Here is a 22,056-nt window from a genome sequence, read left to right on the forward strand (position 1 = left end):
AACATTTCACTGTTAGTCTACACCTGTTTACTTGTGAAGCATGAAACAAATAATATTTGATTAGATTCAAAACATAGTATGTTGACTGGTGCGCTTAAAGAAAAAAATGCAACTTCATATTCATCATCTCCAGCCCCACCCCAACATCAACATAAGTTAAAATGGTGTGTTTCTATGTTTTGTAGTAAAAAAAGATAGAGGAAGATCAGTGTTTCCAATGACATCAGTGTGCGTGTGTATCTTGTGATTTTATATTCCAGGTGACTACCCCATGAAGCTGGTTGTGAGAATGCAAAGAGTGTGCAAAGCTGTCATCAAGGCAAAGGGTGGCTACTTTGAAGAATCTAAAATCTAAAATATATTTTGATTTGTTTAACACTTTTTTGGTTACTACATGATTCCATATGTGTTATTTCATAGTTTTGATGTCTTTGCTATTATTCTACAATGTAGAAAATAGTTTTAAAAAAGATAGAAAAACCCTTGAATGAGTACGTGTGTCCAAACTTGTACTCAAACTTGTTGATGTTGGGATGTCGCTGGAGATGATGAATATGAAGTTTAATTTTTTATTCCCTTTAATGTGGATCATTTCACACTGGTTGCAAAGTCCTGCAGTAAGAAAACTCTTCACAGTTGGGTTCTGTGGGTGTCACTGAGTAGGCTGATACCCCATTTCATGGACTTAAGATCTATAGGTAAGGTTGTACATTGTAATATGAATGTTCAATATGCACAATAGTCTGAATAATGAGGCGATTTCACACAGTTAAAGTTCCCTAATATGAGCTACAGCGCTAATATTTGTGTAAACTCTTCAGAATTGTAATCTGTGGGTGTCACTGAGTAGGCTGATATCCCAATTCATGGACCCAAGATCCATAGGTAAGGCTGTACAGTGCATAGAACAGTGGAGGCTCCTCAGAGGAGGAAGGGGAGGACCATCCTCCTCAGTGAATTTCATAAATATTAAAATGGTAAAACATTTAGAAAGTTATCCTTTTAAGATAAAACTATTCTAAATATAATCACATCACCAAATAACTGATTAAAACACACTATTATGCAAAGAAGGTCTACAGTAGCCTTAACAGCACTCTGTAGGGTAGCACCATGGTGTTGCCGGAGGACAGCTAGCTTCCGTCCTCCTCTGGGTATATTGACTTCAACACAAAACCTAGGAGGCTCATGGTTCTCACCCCCTTCCATAGACTTACAGTACACAGTAATGATGACAACTTCCGGGGGACATCCTCCAGCCTATCAGAGCTCTTGCAGCATGAACTGACATGTTGTCCACCCAATCAATGGATCAGGTAATTAATCTAGTACTGAAAGCATTAGTTACAGCTAGCTATCAGGAGGTAGTTGACCCAAAGAGAAAGAAATACAATGGTTAAACAGTTTTGAACAAATACATTTCTTCCAAAATTAAGGAGAAGCAAGAGAGAAATAGAGAGATTTAAAAATAAAAAAAACACTTTCAGTTTCACTTACTTAGCTAGCAAATGCAACTAGCTAGTTTAGCCTACTGAAACACCCTGCTCAAACAGAGGGATGCTATGTTAGCTAGCTGGCTATGACTTTCTAACACAACACTGGAACTCTTCCAAGTCAAGGTAAGCTTTTGGTACTAATAATTTATTGCCACCGGGGCCCGCCGGTAAATGTTAGTACACTAACATTGCTTCATGATTGTAGCGGGTTTACTAACGCATTAGTTCTATTAGCTATGCTGACAATGATGTTACTTTAGCTAATATGGTGACAACAATGTAGGCTGTGTGTAGCGGTTTGGTTTGGAAAGGTTATTTTGCCTGGCCACATACAGCTGTGTTGTGCATTGAAACCCACAAGTGAAGGGAAGAGGTGAGAGGAGTAGAGTGCATGGATGCGAGAAGGAATACAATGTGGCTGCTATGAAAGTGAACTTTGTTTACGGGTGATCAGGGGTGTATTCATTCCACCGATTCTGTTGAAAAGGATTCTTAAACTTAAGTTTCTTAAACGGAAGTTACTTAAATAAAGCAAACGGAACAAAACAGGGATAAACATACCTGAATTTGTCCAATAGAAACTCTTGTTTGCAAGTGTTGGACTAATGATTACACCCTATATCAGCTAGATGCAGGCAAGAGTTTGCAAGGTGGTACTGAATGTCACTGTCTGTCCATGTGTCATTGTCTGGAACCTAAAATGTGTCTCTTGACCTGTATGCACCTACTTTGTAAACTTTCAATCATAGGCTAGCTTGTAGCAACCTCATGGTGGGTACTGGGAACATTTTAGTAAAAAAATAGTCCTCCCTCAATTTAGATGCCACTGGCAAAGTGGTATGCCCCAACGCAATTCTAAAGTCTAATACATCCACAGTCCGATTTCAACAAATTTGTAATTTTTTGTGTACACTTTTCTCATTGTCTTTTGTTGAATATATATAACAACATTCCGACCTCGCTCAGAATTATTTAGTCCAAATTGCAGGATTACACTATTTGTACTCGTTTGATCACTTTGAAATGGTGGACTTTTATTTTGAAAGGGAATAGCATACGCCACTATTGTGGCTAGTTCCACACAGGTTACGTGCGACGTCCCTCTTGCCCCTGATATGTAGTTCGCTAGCTAACCAACACATTTTCTTCGGTAGCTAGTTAAAATAAGAGATTAACTTCAAGCAAAACACTAGAAAATGTAGCTGGCTAAATTCTTTCTATGATAAACATGATAAATCTGATAAATCTGATGGCCATGTTTGCAAAAAAGACCTTTCTCTTTCATCGTAAACTAGCTGGTTTTCTTATGCCGTGTAGCGTAGTTGCTAGCCAAATAGCTTTGCATTCTTTTATTTTGTGTGAAAAACTATAGTTGCACGCCCCTGGGTAGCGCAGCTGCCTAAGGCACTGCATTTCAGTGCAAGAACCGTCACTACAGTCCCTGGTTCGAATCCAGGCTGAATCACATCCGGCCGTGATTGGGAGTCCCATAGGGCGGCGCACAATTGTCCCAGCGTCGTCCAGGTTTGGCCGTCATTGTAAATAAGAATTTGTACAGTTAAATAAATGGTTAAATAAAAAAATGCCGGATCACTAGACAATTGATGCTTGATCCGAAAATGCAATTGTAAGCACGCAGAGGCCACATTTAACTCTGTACGGCTTAGCCGTACGGCTCTTAATTTTTAGGGCTCCACATTAACGGTAGGTGAGGGTGGGAGGTCCTGTATAAACACAAACTCACATCTGTGAGCTGCTGGGAAAAGCGCTAGAAGTATGAATGCCGACTTCTGCAGAGGCCATATCACCGTAAATGTTGCAAGGCCTATGCCGCGTTATTAAAACATATTTTTATGATGGTGTGTGTTTTGAAAATGCAGATTTCTAAAAGTGACCCCTGCCAAGTTGGCCTGGTTACTGTTGCAATGTAACATTAGCTAGCTAGGAAACGTCTGAAATGTGCAAGGCAAACGTAAATGACATGAGTTTTACTCCAAGCTAAAGCCTGGGCAGCTGCTAACTTAACCAACCTCTGCCTTCGCGGCTAAATCGTGAGCTTTATGGATCTCCACTAGTAACTATAGTAGCTAACTACATAGACACTGGAGATCCACTAGCGGCTGCCCAGGCTAACGCATAACCATGTATTTTACACTGCTGTAAATAATACTGAAGCTAAGACACCTTGACCTGTTGATATTTAGCTAACGTTATCTAGGTTTAAAAAAAATAGGCTCTGGCTTCGTTCGGACCCCTACAAGTAGCGCCTTTACTGTGGCCAATCAGAGACGATGGCGTCGTGGCGGTAAATTTGAGTCATTCTCCATCAACTGGCTGTCCACAATCTTCCATCCGGTGCACCAGCATAGGCATCAACACATAAACTGTCCAGCAAATGACAATGTAAGAGTGTATGCTTTAATTTGAATTGTAATTAAAGAAGTGTATTGATGAATTGGCAAGTACTAGACAGGTAGCTAAATAGCTGGGTTTTTTGGTTTTTGTGCAAGGTCGCTCATGAGAGTCGTGACACATCTAGTAGCAGATAGCTAACGTTAGCTAACTCAGGTGGTGACAACAATCTGTGACTACTGCCGCGTTCATAACATATCCGGCCTCAAATACAACTGGTAACTGAGAGTGAGGGAAAACGCGTTTTGAACGGTCATCCAACTTGGAAGTCCAAGTCTGCAACTCGGGCCTCTTCAGAGAGCTCGGAGTTTCCGACCTAAAGATCACTGACGTCGTGATTTTACCTCGTTTATTTTTCGACTTCCCAGTTGTTTTGAAAGCACCATCCCACAGAGTTTCTAAACCTCTTCGATCGTACTTTCTTGCTAGCTAGCTAGTTACAGCAACAGCACAGGTTAATACAGCCTATATTTCTTTGGTAACAACATCTGTCCTACAGTCCCAGCATATACATGTCCCACCCTGGCAGCTCAATCCATTGAAGATGGAAATGTATGTTTCCAGCATAAGCAAACATAATGGTGAGTATTATTGCTGGACTTTTATATGTTACACATGACACTACTTTATGTTTTTGTTCATTTATTTGTTTGGTTTGTCTTTTTTTAAATGTCTTTTTCTACTTTACAGCCACAAAGACAGATCTGAGTTTGTTGCTTGAGTGTCTGAAGTACCAGATGAAATGTCCTGCTTCACAGAAACAAGCTCTTTTCACCATCTACTCCATCTGTCAACAGAGAGGTCTCTCACACACACACACACACACACGCCCACACAAACAGCAAATCTTCTGTAGATCGATTTAATAGATAAATGAATCACTAATAGTAATGTAATGTTACTGATTTTCTCTGTTTCAGAAGAGAATGTGGACTTCTTCAGAGAGATGGGAGGAGTGGTGTTTGTGCACAACCTCTCTAAATCCAGTGCTCACTCAGAGGTCAGGGAGACTGCTCAGTTCACACTGGGAATGCTGGCGGAGGCCAATGGTGTGTGTGTATATGTTGGTAGTGTACTTTAAGCAGTTTCTCTCTGATGCTGATGTACGTGTATTGTAAACACGTGTGTATGTGCAGTGTACTGTAAGCAGGCCCTGTGTAGGAGGGAGACATTCAGTGATCTGGCAGAGTGTCTGATGCAGCAGGACAGCCCACTGACCCAGAGGAGAGTAGCTGTCTACCTGCTCTCTGTCCTCGTCGCCAACAACAGTAAGAGCAGACAGGAAAAACTGACTTTGGGTTTCTTTGGTCCTGCTGGGATTGAGGGTTGAGAGCTGATTTCGGACAGGGGGTGATTGTCATGACAGGCAGGTGTTTTACCTGGTACAGCCAGAGGAGGATGGGGCTCCCTGTCTAGTGCCTCTCAAGGTTTCTACCTTCCAGGGAGTTTTTCCTTGCCACTGTACTACTGCTTGATTTTTGAAGTCTAAGCTGGGTTACTGTGAAGCACCTAAGCCTTGTTCACGCTTAATGCTCAAATCAGTTTTGCAGGAAAAATTATAGATTTGGATATGCAAAAAAAAAAAGGATTTGAGTCACTTCAAAACCTCCAGTGTGAACAAGGCTTTATTGATGTTAATGTGAAAAGCACTAGGCTATATATATTGTACATACAAATATGGTTAATTGTGTGTGTGCTGCTTCAGGGTCTGGCCAGACGTTCGCTCAGACCTCGGGCTGTCTGGATATCCTGCTGGACTTGTTCAGGTAAACACTGAAATGCACCACACTGGGTTTCCGGCAGACATGGGTCGAAATAGACAACTAATTATCTTTTACAATCAAGACCTGCATGGTCAAGAGGTAAGCAGCTGATGACATTGTATTAAAGTAAAACCGTACAGGACAACTCCAATTCAGGTTGATTGATGTTTGTTTCTCTCCCCAGGACTAGTTTCCCTCTCTCTGGCGAGGCCACAGTGAGACCTGCTAACGTCACTCAGCTGTTCCAACTCTGGACCTCTGTGTCCAGTGCTCTCTGTGGCTGTGTCAACAACCCCCAGAATGGTAACGTGTGTGTATTTGTGTCCTTGTACAGTGTTCTATGCAGCTGTACATTAAATAAACAAGGGTGGTTATGCATGCATGTGTGTAGCTTGGTGGAAGAAGAAAAATGTTCTTTCCCTAGAGGAGAGCCAGCGTATGTGTGTGTCAGCCTTCCCCCTGGTCAAGGGCTGGCTGCAGCAGCTCTCTCACCCCCACACAGAGATGGTTCAGCCCATCTGCTCCTTTATATCCATGACTGTCGCCAACAACCGTGAGTAAAACAGGGATGATTCACTGACACTAATGTTTAGAGTCAGTTACTTACATACTGTATGTATCAGTATCTTGTGATTGAAAAGGTATGTTAGCCTTTTTAACAGATTTTCTTGAGTTGTCTTGTCACACACAGAATACTTAGGTTGCTTTTGCAATGGACGGTTTGTAATTGTAATCCGAGTAGTTTTATAAGTGTAGTGTTGTTTCTATTTCTATGACGGCCAGGCAAAGATCTTAAAGATAGATGCAGACCTTCAGTCTGTAGAGATTAGTGTCCTAGAGCATTTTGGTAACTGTTCAAATGAAGGTTTATATCTCTCTTTCTCTCCTTGGTGTTAAGGAAGGATGGATGCAGGCCTTTAGTCTGTAGAGGCTACAGTGTAGCCTCTAGTAGGACGGTTTTGGGTTATCTGTTGAACACTCATTATTCTGTATTCATCTCCTATCTCTGTGTCTCCCACTCTCTCTCTCTCTCTACCCCTCTCACAGATTGTGCTCAGGATAGTTTTTCCACAGTCGGCGGGCTCGGAACTCTGACACTCACTCTGATTCGCTTAGTCTCTGATGCCGCCCACAGCCCATTGGCCTGTCAGCTGTCTGTCATCATGACCAAGACCCTGTCAGCCTGCATCATTGACAACCGTGAGTGACTCTCTCCCTGAATCCCAAATCAACCCCTCTCTCCTACCGCTAGGGCGGTGTAGAACTCACTCACTCACTCACTCACTCACTCACTCACTCACTCACTCACTCACTCACTCACTCACTCACTCACTCACTCACTCACTCACTCACTCACTCACTCACTCACTCACTCACTCATACAGCCATGTAAACCAGCTCTCCTTAGGTAACCTGTCCATTTTCTCCTCTCTCCCCCTACTGTGCGTAGCTGTGTTGGCGTCAGGTCTGGCAGGTTATGGTTTGGTTCCTCAGCTCCACTCCCTGCTGTCCAGCCGCAGCCTGGAGCCCCAAGACAGGCTCATTGTCATACTCACCCTGGGACACTGCACTGAGGCCTCTGGTATGGCCGGGACGCACAGCTTTATTTGCAACAAATAATGACGAAAGCACATCTTACAATTCCAAAGAAAACATTAATTTATTACAACAATGTTAACTGCACAGTAATAACTGTGATAACTACAGTATTTATTTAATACAATTCTCCCCCTTCTATCCTCTAGAGGATCACCGGTCTCAGTTGTTACAGTGTGGAGGTCTGTCCCTCATCATCACTCTACTGACTGAGTCTACCAGCGAAGAGCTCAGGAAGGCTGCTGCCTTCATACTGCAGACCTGCAAACAGGCTTGTGAGCACACAACACACACACACACACACACACACACACACACACACACACACACACACACACACACAGACAGACCTGTATGAAAATGTCAGTGTTGAAGTGAGTCTACCCATTTCATAATGTCCATAGCATTTTCTTTCCTCTCATTCTTCTCCTCCCTGTCCTCCCAGCTGTGTTTCTGCGTGGTGCGGTCCATGGGGAGTCTCAGGGTCAGACTGCGGAGCTAGAGCCCCCTGTGGACATGGAGGGGTACTGGAGGTCAGCACGAGACATGCTGCACAGGATCAACCAGCTGGAGAGACAACAGGCTCAGGTATATTACACCACACACACATATACATGGCGGGAACCCGGTTACCGGGATTACCGCCCAAAACCATTCTCTTTTCCCGGGATAAATAACTGTGAGAAACTGGTAAATTATAATCAATTATTTATATGAACAGCATGGCATGAAATGGAACTGTTAAATTATATGCAATGTCTAAATCTGTCTTCTTTATGGCCTCTGCATGATTAATTATCAACACTCAGGGTGGGGACACACAGCCCGTCTCAGTATGGAGCACAGTTCACAATGCATGTAGACCTATCATCTCATCATGGTAACTTTTTTTCTGGTGACAGGTGCTGTAGGCCTACATTTGCTGCAGCATAGTCTATGCTACAGTAATATAAAGAATGAATGCGCATCTAATTTACCATCTCCATCTGGCTTTCGGGGGTCACCTTATTTTTTAATTGTAAATACTTTTAAAACATTTTTTCAGCTGCAGAGTCAATGGAATATCGTTGCTTTAAATCAGTGCACACCCAAGCACTCTGTCTTTCTCTCCATTAACTCCATTCAAATTGCATCCAAAATAGATAATCATGTTCTAGTTAAGCAATAAAGCACCAGGGGTGTGGTATATGGCCAATTTACCACGGCTAAGGGCTGTTCTTATGCACGACGCAATGCAGAGTGCCTGGACACAGCCCTTAGCCATGGTATATTGGCATATATCACAAACACCCGAGGTGCCTTATTGCTATTATAAACTGGTTACCAACATAATTAGAGCATTAAAAATAAATGTTTTGTTATACACGTGATATACTGTCTGATATAACCCAGCTTTCAGCCAATCAGCATTCAGGGCTAGAACCACCCAGTTTGGTAGGCCGTCATTGTAAATAAGATTTTGTTCTTAACTGACTTGCCTAGTTAAATAAAGGTTAAATAAAAAACATAAATTGATATATAGCCCTATATATAGATGTCCTAGCCTACCTCTTTCAGGTAATGCATTCAATGCAGTATTAGCCTTATATTTAGCTAATTAATGATGGGTTATGCATAATACGCTTCTAACTTATAGCCTCTGTCTCTTGTGCAATACAAACGCACCTGTGCTCCACTGGCTTCTCCCATGCAGGAAAATCTAGACTAGAATAGCTTTCTGGACATAATTATTTTAGCATTTCTTATACCAATAGACTATTCGGAGAGGGATGCAAGCTCTTGTTTGCTGAATGTTAAATACATCAGCCAATAGAACTCACAGGTAGTTTGAAAGAAGAGCGAACGCACGATGGCGGTAGGCTATAGCAATTATTTATCCAGACCAATAACCATTCAATCAAACAAATAAAAATAAGAACTTAAATCTTCGTGAAGAGAAGTGAAAGCCTTCTGCATCTAATTATAGTCCTATATTATTAAACGATGTCATTAAAATGATGAAGATCAGGACAACAAAACTTATTTAATTTAACTGTTGAAAGCTAGGAAGAAATGAAGCCACGATAGAGGTAGGCTAATAACATTAGGGGAAATACTGTATTATGAAAGGTATACATGTGTCAGCCTGCTAATTATACAATTATTATAGGCCCTATTATATTTCAAAATTAAAATCTAATTCTCTAGCCTATACTTGTAACTTTGTAGGCCGCATGTGCTGCACCAGAATTGCATGTTCTCTCCCTGTTTTATCATGGTTTGAATAATGTGTGTCCATCTAATACAGTATATTACAGTGCAGTAATGCAGTTCACACTCAGAAAGATTAGCCTACTGGAGCTAGTTTCATGTATTTACCTAAGAGAGCATATAGCTTAGCTACATCTATGGGCTTTTATGTTTTTCTGTCTTGTGTAATGTGCAGTAGCCTATGTCATAGGCTATATGCATTGGATAATAGCGCAATCATTTGGGCTATTTTTAATGTAGGCCTCATTAAATGTATTTAATGCATGGCTCAGGTAGCATCAGGTTTGAATTTTAGATCAAAGCTCTAATCAAATCCAGACATAGGGGCGGCAGGGTAGCCTAGTGGTTAGAGCGTTGGACTAGTAACCGAAAGGTTGCAAGTTCGAATCCCTGAGCTGACAAGGTACAAATCTGTCGTTCTGCCCCTGAACAAGGCAGTTAACCCACTGTTCCTAGGCCGTCATTGAAAATAAGAATTTGTTCTTAACTAACTTAACTAGTTAAATAAAGGTAAAGTAATGAGTGAGTGATTAATATTAATATGCTTTGGAATGACACTGCCGGTTTTGGCAAGTTTATCTGGGAGAAAAGAGATTGATTCTCGGGATGGAACATTTGTAAAATACCAGGAAAATATTCAACGCTCACACACACACACATATATATCAAGCTTTACAAAGGCACTGCAAACATCACACTTCTCCTCATACAGGCATGCATACTCTCACTCCCACTGACTTACTCACTCACTCATCCACATGCACACCCCTTAAACAGCAAGCCTTTGTGTGTGTGTGTTCGGGTTGTTGAACAGGGAGCGGAGGAGGAGTGGGAGGGGGTTGAACCAAACCCCCCAGACCAAACCCCCCAGAACCCTGCAGAATGGGGGAGGAAGGAGCTACTCTTACCCCTACCTCTACCCCCATCCTTATCCCTACCCCCTCACCACACCTCTTTACCATACCAGGAGTGGAATGGAGGCAGGAGGTGTGAGGAAAGAGAGGAGCGTTGGAGAGGAGTAGAGAGTTGGGGTCAAGAGAGAAGAGAGGAGGAAAGAGGAGAAGAGAGGGGGATGTCCTGTGAACAGACCCCAGTCCGGCCGGTTCTAGTGGGGAGGGGTGGAGATGGAGAGAGAGAGGATCTACACCATAGACTCCTAGAGGAGAATCAACCCACAAACAGAGAGCAGGACCTAACGGTGCGGGTCTAACACAGCTCTGGTCCACTCCACACACAATGGTCCTGTCCAGAAACAACCCCTACCCTCTAGTGGACGTCATGTCAATCTGAAGGAATTGGATAGGTATAATAAGCAATATGGTAGCTCCACCTTGCCCTCTGATATGTTGTTTCTGGACAGGACCAATCTATTTAACAGACACTACTAGGCTCTCCAAGCCCACTGACTCTCTTGTGTCAAGGTGTGTGTGTGTGTGTGTGTGTGTGTGTGTGTGTGTGTGTGTGTGTGTGTGTGTGTGTGTTTGTTTGTTTGTTTTGATCAGAAGCGTGTAAGGAGACAGATATTCCAAACCAGTGAGGAGCCTCAGAAACCCAGCCGCAGCAGAGAGAGTGAGAGGGAGAAGAGAACACACACACAAAGGCACACCACGCTGCACGTTTACACACTTGGAAACACACAACCAGAGAAGGAAAGGGACAGGGGCTTGGCAGCTAAGAGAAATAGTTATCCTCTCTACACAAACACACTCACAGAGAAAGGCAAAAACACAGCATCACACACACAGACCGAGAACCGCAGAGACAAGCACCTTGGTATGAGAGAGCAGGCTCACACACAGTCTTTGTCAGCCGTGGGCTATGCTGGACCTGGTAGAGCCAGTGTCCCTGGGCAGCCCTGTGATGGAGAGGATGAGAGGTGCTCTGTATGTCTGGGGACAGGAACACTAGTCCCTTCCTCCTCCAGTCCACTAGAAGGACACTCCCAGACACACACACACAGGTCAGCACTCTGCACTATATGCAAATGCTGTATTTATTGAAGTGTTTCATGTTGATGTTATGTAAGAAATGTAATTCTGTGTACCGTTCTTCTCTCCCTCATGGTGTGTGGTTTAGCCAAGTGTTCAAGTGCCCAGCTCCAGGCAAGCCAGGAATGAGCAGGCAGAAGAAACCGTTGGATGATGAAGGTACAAAAATGTCAATGGGATAAAGTGACAATGCAAAACTGTCTACATTATGTATACAAAAATATGTGGACACCCCTTGAAATTAGTGTATTTGGCTGTTTCAGCCACACCCGTTGCTGACAGGTATATAAAATCGAGCACACAGCCAAGCGATCTCCATAGACAAACATTGGCAGTAGAATGGGCTTACTGAAGAGCTCAGTGACTTTCAACGTGGCACCGTCATAGGATGCCACCTTTCCAACAAGTCAGTTTGTAAAATTTCTGACCTGCTAGAGCTTCCCCGGTCAACTCTTAAGTCCTGTTATTGTGAAATGGAAATGTCTAGGAGCAACAACGGTTCAGCCGCGAAGGCCACGCAATCTCACAGAATAGGGCCGCAGATTGCTGAAGCGTGTAGCACGTAAAAATAATCTGCTGTCATTTGCAGTACTACCTACCGAGTTCGACACTGTGTCTGGAAGCAACGTCAGCACAAGAACTGTTCATCGAGAGCTTTACGAAATGGGTTTCCATGGCCGACCAGCTGCACACAAACCTAAGATCACCATCCGTAATGCCAAGTGTCGGCTGGAGTGACGTAAAGCTCGCCGGCATTGGACTCTGGAGCATTGAAAACGCTTTCTCTGGCGTGATGAATCACACTTCACCATCTGGAAGTCCAACAGATGAATCTGGATTTGGCGGATGCCAGCACAACACTACCTGCCCCAATAGTGCCAACTGTAAAGTTTGGTGGTGGAGGAATAATGGTCTGGGCCTGTTTTTCATGGTTCGGGCTAGGCCCCTTAGTTCCATCGAAGGGAAATCTTAGCGCTACAGCATTCTAGACAATTCTGTGCTTACAACTTTGTGGCAACAGTTTGGGGAAGGATCTTTCCTGTTTCAGCATGACACTGTCCCCGTGCTCAAAGCGAGGTCCATACAGAAAAAGTTTGTCGAGATCGGTGTGGAAGAACTTGGCCTGCACAAAGCCCTGACCTCAACCCCATCGAACACCTTTTGGATGAATTGGAACGCCGACTGCGAGCCAGGTCTAATCACCCAACATCAGTGCCCGACCTCACTAATGCTCTTGTGGCTGAATGGAAGCAAGTCCCCGCAGCAATGTTCCAACAACTAGTGGAAAGCCGTCCCAGAAGGGTGGAGGCTGTTATAGAAGCAAAGGGGGGACCAACTCCATATTAATGCCCATGATTTTGGAATGAGATGTTCGACAAGCAGCTGTCTACATACTTTTGTTCATGTAGTGTATCTATTTATCTATAGCTCTGAAAAAAGCTTAACCGTCTCTTAGCAAAACCGTGTTCACCCAGCTGTTTCCTTCTCCCCAGGCTGTGTGTTCGGTTTGGTGACCAGCCGGTCGTTCCCTGGCCTCCAAAGGAATTGTCCTCACAGCTGTGACCTGCAACTGGTACTGCAGCAGGCTACACACAGCTACACACAGCACCTCCGAGATATACGCAGGAGGAGAGAAATACACTCAACTGGACAGAGGGAGACGCAGCAAGGGACACAGAGCGTCTGGGATCACTGCAGAGATAACACACCCACACACCGATGTGATTTGAATTGGGATTTGTGTCCTGTTGTAACAGAGGCCAGTCTGACTCCTGTCTGTAAAGGAACCCTCCTGAGGAGCTACTCAACCAACAGAGGACAACGCAACACTCATCACAACTGTAAGATTCACTATCTCAACAAAATATTTACATATCCCCTCTGTCTTTTCTGTGAAAAACAATAATATATTATATAGTCGTTTTCTCTCTCAGATGTGAATCTCACTCCCCTTAAGAACTGTGGTCCATGTGAAGGTATCACTCGGAATCCTTTGCGTAAAGGTCTGATGAAGAGCCTCTCCTCTGTGACCAGCAGGGGGCAGGATAGAGGAGGTACAGTATGTTCAGACACCATGGCAACACGTTAGCCTTTATTTTACAATAAATTCACAGATTTCATAACACACTGTGTGCCCTCAGGCCCCTACTCCACCATTTCCACATATCTACATGACTAAATCCATGTGTGTGTATAGTGCGTATGTTATTGTGTGTGTATGCATGTGTCTCTTCCAATGTTTGTGTTGCTTCACAGTTCCCGCTGTTCCATAAGGTGTTTTTTAATCCGTTTTTTTTTTAAATCAAATTTTACTGCTTGCGTCAGTTACTTGATGTGGAATGGAGTTCCATGTAGTCATGGCTCTATGTAATACTGTGTGCCTCCCATAGTCTGTTCTGGACTTGGGGACTGTGAAGAGACCTCTTGTGGGGTATGCATGGGTGTCCGAGCTGTGTACTAGTAGTGTCACTACTAGCTGCCAGTAGTAGTGTCAATACTAGAGGTCGACCGATTAATTGGGGCTGATTTTCAAGTTTTCATAACAATTGGTAATCGGAATTCTTGGGACGCCGATTACTTTCAGCCAGGAGAGATTGACATGCATATTATTAATATTAGCTCTCTGAGTATATCCAAGGGCCAGCCGTGCTGCTCTGTTCTGAGCCAATTGCAATTTTCCTAAGTCCTTTTTTGTGGCACCTGACCAAACGACTGAACAGTAGTGAAGGTGTGACAAAACTAGGGCCTGTAGGACCTGCATTGTTGTTAGTGTTGTTAAGAAGGCAGAGTATTGCTTTACTTTAGACAGACTTCTCCCCATCTTAGCTACTACTGCATCAATACTGCATCAATATGTTTTGACCATGACAGTTTACAATCTAGTGTTACTCCAAGCAGTTTAGTCGTCTCAACTTGCTCAATTTCCATATTATTTATTACAAGATTTAGTTGAGGTTTAGGGTTCAGTGACTGTTTTGTTCCAAATACAAAGCTTTTAGTTTTAGAAATATTTAGGGCGAACTTATTCCTTTCCACCCACTCTGAAACTAACTGCAGCTCTTTGTTGAGTGTTGCAGTCATTTCAGTTGCTGTAGTAGCTGACGTGTATAGTGTTGAGTCATTCCGCATATATAGAAACTCTAGCTTTACTCAAAGTCAATGGCATGTCTTTAGTAAAAATTTACAAATTAGCAAGGTGCCTATACAGCTAACCTGGGGAATTCCTGATTCTACCTGGATTATGTTGGAAAGGCTTCCATTAAAGAACACCCTCTGTGTTCTGTTATACAAGTAACTCTTTATCCACATTATAGCAGGGGGTGTAAAGCCATAACACATACATTTTTCCAGCAGCAGACTATGATCAATAATGTCAAAAGCTTCACTGAAGTCTAACAAGACAGCCCCCACAATCATTTTATCATCAGTTCCTCTCAGCCAATCATCAGTCATTTGTGTAAGTGCTGTGCTTGTTGAGTGTCTGCTTCCCTATAAGCATGCTGAAATTCTGTTGTCAATTTGTTTACTGTAAAATAGCATTGTATCTGGTCAAACACCATTTTTTCCAGAAGTTTACTAAGGGTTGGTAACAGGCTGATTGGTCGGCTATTTGAGCCAGTAAAGGGGGCTTTACTATTCTTGGGTAGCGGAATGACTTTAGCTTCCCTCCAGGCCTGAGGGCACACGCTCTCTAGTTGGCTTAAATGGAAGATGTGGCAAATAGGAGTGGCAATGTCATCTGCTATTATCCTCAGTAATTTTCCATCTAGATTGTCAGACCCTGGTGGCTTGTCATTGTTGATAGACAACCATTTTTTCACCTCTTCCACATTGACTTTACGGAATTCAAAAGTACAATTCTTTGTCTTTCATAATTTGGTCAGATTTACTTGGATGTGTAGTGTCAGTGTTTGTTGCTGGCATGTCATCCCTAAGTTTGCTTATCTTGCCAATGAAAAAGTCATTAAAGTAGTTAGCAATATCAGTTGGTTTTGTGATGAATGAGCCATCTGATTCAATAAATGAAAGAGCCAAGTTGGCTTTTTCCCCAAAATGTCATTTAAGGTGCCCGGAAGCTTTTTACTATCATTCTTTATATAATTTATCTTTGTTTCATAGTGTAGTTTATTTTTTATTTAGTTTAGTCACATGATTTCTTAATTTGCAGTACGTTTGCCAATCAGTTGTGCAGCCAGACTTAATTGCCATACCTTTTGCCTCATCCCTCTCAACCATACCATTTTTAAATTCCTCATCATTCCACGGGGATTTAACAGTTTTTACCGACATTTTCGTAATGAATGCGTGCTTATTAGTAACAGGAATAAGTAGTTTCATAAATGTGTCAAGTGCAGCGTCTGGTTGCTCCTCATTACACACCACAGACCAGCAAATATTATTTACATCATCAACATATGAATTACTACAAAACTTCTTGTATGACCTCTTAGACACTATATTAGGCCCAGCCTTTGGAACTTTGGTTTTCCTAGATATGGCTATTATATTGTGATCACTACATCCTATGGATTTGGATACTGCTTTAAGCAAATATCTGCAGCGTTAGTAAAGATGTGATCAATACATGTTGATGATTTAATTCCTGTGCTGTTTGTAACTACCCTGGTAGGTTGACTGACAACCTGATCCAGGTTGCAGGCACTGGTTACAGTTTGACGTTTTTTCCTGAGTGGGCAGCTTAATTTTACATTTTTACATTTACATTTTAGTCATTTAGCAGACGCTCTTATCCAGAGCGACTTACAGTAGTGAATGCATACATTTCATACTTTTCCCCCCCCCCGTACTGGTCCCCCGTGGGATGATAGCCAGTCAATATTTAAATCACCCAGAAAATATACTTCTCTGTTGATATCACGTACATTATCAAGCATTTCACACATGAGGCAGATGAACCTGTAGCCATATTACTTCAACAGTATTTAACATTAGATCGTCTAAGCTTTACAGGAATGTGGTTCTCAATGTAGACAGCAACACCGCCTCCCTTGGCATTTCTGTCTTTTCGGTAGATGTTATAACCATGTATTACTACCACTGTATCATCAAGGTATTATCTAAATGAGTTTCAGAGAGAGTCAGAATATGAATGTAATCTGTTACAAGCAAGTTATTGACTTCATGGACCTTGTTTCTTAGGCTACATATGTTAATATGGGCTATTTTTAGCACTTTTCTGGGTTGCTTGATTGTTTTTAATGCTTTACTGGGAAGCTAATCAGAGGTAGACTTACTCATGTTATTTACATTGGAGCTGATAGTGCAGGGTGAGCTGCACACCGCCTCAGTGCTAACAGTGTAACTCTGGTTTATAGGCTCATGATTACTGCTTACAATAGCTGTAGGATAAACAGATGTATTCGTTGCAATTAGGGGTACATAAATTAAATTACTTGTGTTTGCCAATGCCCCTAAGATCATGTACATTTGATGCAGCATTATGACGACTCATTGTCACAATGGTAGGGATTAACTGAGCTGGTCCTGGATCATTTACCAGTCATTGTTTCAACGCAGCCTTGAAATGCATGGACAGAGTCCAGGAGCCAAGATGATTTGGATGGACTCTGTCATTCCTGTAGAGTATCTTCTGTTTCCAGAAGGTGTCAAAGTTATCAGCACAAGTGACTCCAGCAGAGCTACAGTGGTCTTTTAGCCAGATGTGTAATGCCAGCAGTCTGCTGAATCTTTCACACCGGCGGCCCAACGGTGGTACTGGACCTGAAATTAATGGGCGTTTTTGGAGTCTTTTAATACTAAAATCAGTTTTTTTAAATCCATTTTCAAATGTTCTGAGCTAGCCCTCCTGATGTCGTTTGACCCCACATGGACTACGACAGTGTCAGCTCCTGGCATCTGTGGTAGAACAGTCAGAAGCAGCCTTGTTATGTCCTGTACTCGTGCTCCTGGGTAGCACAGGGTTTTTGCCTTGGTGACCGAGATGTTTCTCACCATAGAGCTGCCTATGATGACAGTTGGGGATGTTGAATGGGCCGGTCTCTCAGGCAGCCTCACGGTCTGGTGAGGCTGGGAGCTCCGAGGATCTGAACCCGAGGTAGAAGCCACCGGAGAGGGAGACAGAGCCGAGGATGAAGACGCAGGTACCTCCGGATCCGATCTTGATTGGGAAGCCACCAAGGATGAAGGTGCCGGAACCTCTGGATCCAGGGCGGCAAAGCTGTTTCTGGTCTGTGTCAGTTTCGGGCTCAACATCTCCATGGAGACCCCTGTTGCCAGGGACGCCTTTGTCGACATCCACAGCGAGTGACGTACCTCCATGGCTGGTTGGTTGATGTGGCCAGTGACACTTTGCTTTTTGAAAGTCCAATATTTAGAAAATTGTCTGCTTACATGCAAAACATTTTGGGACTGTATCAACAGTGGACTAATGAGTGGATTTATCCTTTAAGTTAGATGCTGGTAACAGGCTGCTATGAAGTTACAACTAATATGCGAGTTGAATGTGTGTTTTTTTTCGTAGGATTCCTGGTCTCCAGTGTATTCCTTGTAGCACAGAGAACTGTTCTCACACTGGCTGATAGCTAGTCAACTCTGTTACTGACCTCTCTTTTACCGACCTCTACAGCTGTATAACACAACACTAGCTAGTTTACACTGTTCTATACCAGTACAGTTGTACAACTCCAGCTCACTAGCTAGTTTACACTCTGTTATAGCGCTCTAATCGTGTAGCAGTGTCCACCTCTAAGCTTCTGTGTGTGTTGATTCACAGTTCACAGATTTACTCTTCGCTTTTTGAGCACGTTTCCTCCTTCACTTTGTCTGTACTGAGGGGGGGGGGGGGGAAATGAAATGTATGCATTCATTACTGTAAGTCGCTCTGGATAAGAGCATCTGCTAAATGACTAAAATGTAAAAAATGTCTGAAATACTACACTCTTTCTTTGTCAGTACATTTGTTTCTTTCGCTCTCTAACCCACTTTCCCTCCTCTTTCTGTTTTTTCTCTCTTTTCTTTCACCATCTTGATCTTAACATTATGACCCCCCCCCCTCCGCTCACTCTCTGCCCCTCTCTCTCATGCTCCATTTATCCTTTTTTCTCCCTTTCTCCCTCTCTGGTCAGTGAATCTCTTCTCTGTGTTCTATTGTTCTGGTAGCAGGCAGCTGTATTAGGCCTGACTGATGACGTAATGTCACTTCCAATGAAGAAGAAAAAGAGGGAGAGATTGTATTTTCTCTTTATTTGATTGTCTCTGTTTACCTCAATGAACTCTGAGAGCTGTTGGTCTCTGCTCACAATGAGGCTTGACACATCTGTTCTTTGCTTTCTGTCTCCCTCTTTTTTTTCTCTCACTCACTCTCTCTCACACACACACACACAGACAGAAGAACACATCATGGGGAAGATGCCGTCATCGATGATCAGCAGAAGACTCTGTCCATTGGAAACCCATCTTTGACTGTAAGACAGAGATGAGTGTGTATGTCGGGAGTTTGTGAATATATCCAGATGTGTCTGTAGAAGTGAGTGTTGAATTGGAGGTTAATCTATAGTGGATGGACTGTATAGAACGACCAATGTTCTAGTAACCAGGCAATGTGGCAGCAGAGACCACTATGCCAGTGTGTGTGTAGTAGGGGCATGTTATCCAGAGGTCTGTGTGTCATGGTGTTCTCTGTCTTGCAGCAGAGCAGTTCCAAAACCAAGGAAAAGAGGGTGATGACCAATGAGGTGTGTTTGTGTTTTGTCTCATGTCCTCTTGTCCGTCTCTCTCTCACTGTTCTTTACCCTGCATTCTCCTACATTCCTTGTACATTGACCCCCCCCCCCCTCAATTCAATTTCAATTTAAGGGGCTTTATAGGAAACATGTTCATATTGCCAAAGCAAGTGAAATGGATAATAAACAAAAGTGAAATAAACAATAAAAAATGAACAGTAAACATTACACTTACAAAAGAGTAACAACATGTCAAATGTCATATTATGTATATACACAGTGTTGTAATGATGTGCAAATCATTCAAGTACAAAAGGGAAAATAAATAAACAAATAGGTTATATGTACAATGGGTGTTGGTTTTTCACTGGTTGCCCTTTTGTGGAAACGGGTCACACATCTTGCTGCTGTGATGGCACACTGTGGTATTTCACCCAGTAGATATGGGAGTTTATCAAAATTGGATTCGTTTTCAAATTCTTTGTGGGTCTGTGTAATCTGAGGGAAATATGTGTCTATAATATGGTCATACATTTGGCAGGAGGTTAGGAAGTGCAGCTCAGTTTCCACCTCATTTTGTGGGCAGTGTGCACATAGCCTGTCTGCTCTTGAGAGCCAGGTCTGTCTTCAGCGGCCTCTATCTATCTCCAGAGGAGGGAGAGGAGGAACTTCAGCCGTGAGGAGGAGAGTTATCTGTGTCGAGGTATAGAGCGGTTTGGTCCATCCTGGAACTCCATCCTTTGGGCCTATCCGTTCCAGCCGGGACGCACCAACGTTGACCTGGCCAAGAAATACAAACGCCTGCAGGTGATAGGCATCAACAATGGTTTTACAAAAATCTATGTATGTCACTGACTTCAATTTCAGTTGGTGAGTATTCAACTGACCCTGCTCTCTGTAATTTTCTGGGTCTTGTTCTCCATTTTGTTTCCTCTCTCCCAACAGGCTAAAGCCCAGGGTATGGATTCAGACTCCATGAGATCCTAGAAGAACACATTGTCTATTGTACATAAATCACAGTCATATATTTGAAATACTCTAATGTAATATTCAATAATAGTTTAAATACTATAATTTAGTCCCCAGTTTGAAATTAATTACTATGCTGTACTACTATAAATAAAATACATAATTTTGTTTACAATTCTGTAATATATTTGAAATATGTTAATTTCATGGTCATGGGAGGATTAATGAAGGCTCTGTTCTGTATTTCTCAACCTTGTTTTTTTACACAGTAGTATTTTGCTGCCTATTTGAAGTAGTTGGAATAGAAAAATGGAAATTATTTGTGTAGTGATTTGCACTTGACGCTTTCATAATTTCTTGTTCATTGTTAATGTATGGATTGAGACTGAAATGGTTGTTCACTCGTCATCCCCTGAAGTTGTTTGTATTGAATTAAACAGAAGGGTGTCTGTATGCAGTGATGTGTGTCAGTCACATTCTGATAATCTCACACAATGCTTTTTCATTCAGGGACCCTCAAGGCTCCAGGGAATTAACAATGAGGATGTTCATTTACTGACTTGAGGTTAAAAACAGCTTTTTCTACTTTTAGAGAGTTTATGTTTGTCCCTTAAGGGGAAATGCTTTCTATAGCTTAATATTAAACTCCAATATCTAAGACACTTTTTATGCAATGCATGTGTGTGAATGGTTTAAACATGCATGAAACATAGGAGACCGTGTGGGAGAAAAGATATGTGAAAGATATATTTGAGTTACAGTGGCCGACAGACATTGAATACTGTATCTTGATGTATTTATGAGTGGATTTGGATACAGGGATTGTGTTCTCATTGGGAAAACAACAGCAGGAGCTCATACTTTTGATGGAACTGACCGTTTGCAAATGTCAAAGCTATATGGAGCAAAAAATATAAATGCAACATGCAACAATTTAAAAGATTTTACTGAGTTACAGTTCATATAAGGAAATCAGTCACTTGAAATAAATTCATTAGGCCTTAATCTGGGGAGCCAGGCCCAGCAAATCATGAGTTTTTCCCCACAGAAGGGCTTTATTACAGACAGAAATACTCCTCAGCACCCTCAGACCATCCTGGATGTGAAGAAGCCGGTTGTGGAGGTCCTGGGCTGGCGTGGTTACACTTGGTCTGCGTTTATGAGGCCGGTTGGATGTACTTTCAAATTCTCTAAAATGACGGAGGCGGCTTATGGTAGATAAATTAACATTCAATTGCCTAGCAACAGCTCTGGTGGACATTCCTGCAGACAGCATGCCAATTGCACGCTCCCTCAAACCTTGAGACATCTATGGTATTGTGTTGTGTAACAAAACTGCACATTTTAGAGTGGCCTTTTATTGTCCCCAGCACAATGGGCACCTGTGTAATGATCATGGTATTTAATCAGCTTTTTGATATGCCACACCTGTCAGGTTGATTGATTATTTTGGCAACGGAGAAATGCTCTCTTGCGGATGTAAGCTTTTTGTGCATATGGAACATTTCTGGGATCTTTTATTTCAGCTCATGGGACCAACACTTTACATATTACGTTTCGATTTTTGTTCAGTATAATTGTAGCTTTACCAGTAAGTGGTCTTTGGTTCTGATGTTAGTGAGAAGAGCCTGTTGAGTCAATTGTCCATTCAACACTCCTGTGATATCTGGGAGAGGGTTCTGCTCTCAGAACTGTTTGACAATTCTGATTTCAATCTAGGCAAGTCAATTAAGAATAAGTTCTTAATTAAAATGACGGCCTACCCCAGCCAAACCCTAACGATGTTGGGCCAATTGTGGACTGCCCTATGGGACTCCCAATCACGGCCAGTTGTGATACAGCCTGGAATCGAACCAGGGTCTGTAGTGACACCTCTAGT

At 42.5% G+C, this 22,056-nt stretch overlaps 1 protein-coding gene across 10 annotated transcripts; it reads left to right on the forward strand.

Annotated features, from left to right (window-relative positions):
* Window positions 1-1,316: 1,316 nt before the first annotated feature.
* On the forward strand, window positions 1,317-20,638 carry LOC106561185 (telomere repeats-binding bouquet formation protein 1). 10 transcript variants are annotated; one of them, XR_006757024.1, is made up of 21 exons: window positions 1,317-1,619; window positions 4,408-4,489; window positions 4,599-4,709; window positions 4,829-4,957; window positions 5,045-5,176; window positions 5,614-5,674; window positions 5,856-5,974; window positions 6,096-6,224; window positions 6,719-6,871; window positions 7,122-7,253; window positions 7,417-7,542; window positions 7,713-7,855; window positions 10,332-10,715; window positions 11,020-11,477; window positions 11,594-11,664; window positions 12,999-13,346; window positions 13,440-13,559; window positions 18,871-18,950; window positions 19,176-19,220; window positions 19,750-20,015; window positions 20,154-20,638. XR_006757024.1 is itself a non-coding variant. In XM_014124860.2 (21 exons), exons 2-21 carry the CDS (start codon window positions 4,453-4,455, stop codon window positions 20,193-20,195), a joined length of 2,976 nt encoding a protein of 991 aa, XP_013980335.2. In that variant the 5' UTR covers window positions 1,317-1,619; window positions 4,408-4,452; the 3' UTR covers window positions 20,196-20,638. The 10 variants fall into 10 exon arrangements, 5 of the variants coding, with proteins under 5 accessions (XP_013980335.2, XP_013980336.2, XP_045544183.1 ...); XR_001318748.2 differs by having other exon boundaries at window positions 19,795-20,015; XR_006757026.1 differs by having other exon boundaries at window positions 19,828-20,015.
* The last annotated feature ends 1,418 nt before the right edge of the window (window positions 20,639-22,056 follow it).

Source organism: Salmo salar, chromosome ssa10 (genome assembly GCF_905237065.1).
Source record: "Salmo salar chromosome ssa10, Ssal_v3.1, whole genome shotgun sequence".
NCBI lineage: Eukaryota > Metazoa > Chordata > Actinopteri > Salmoniformes > Salmonidae > Salmo > Salmo salar.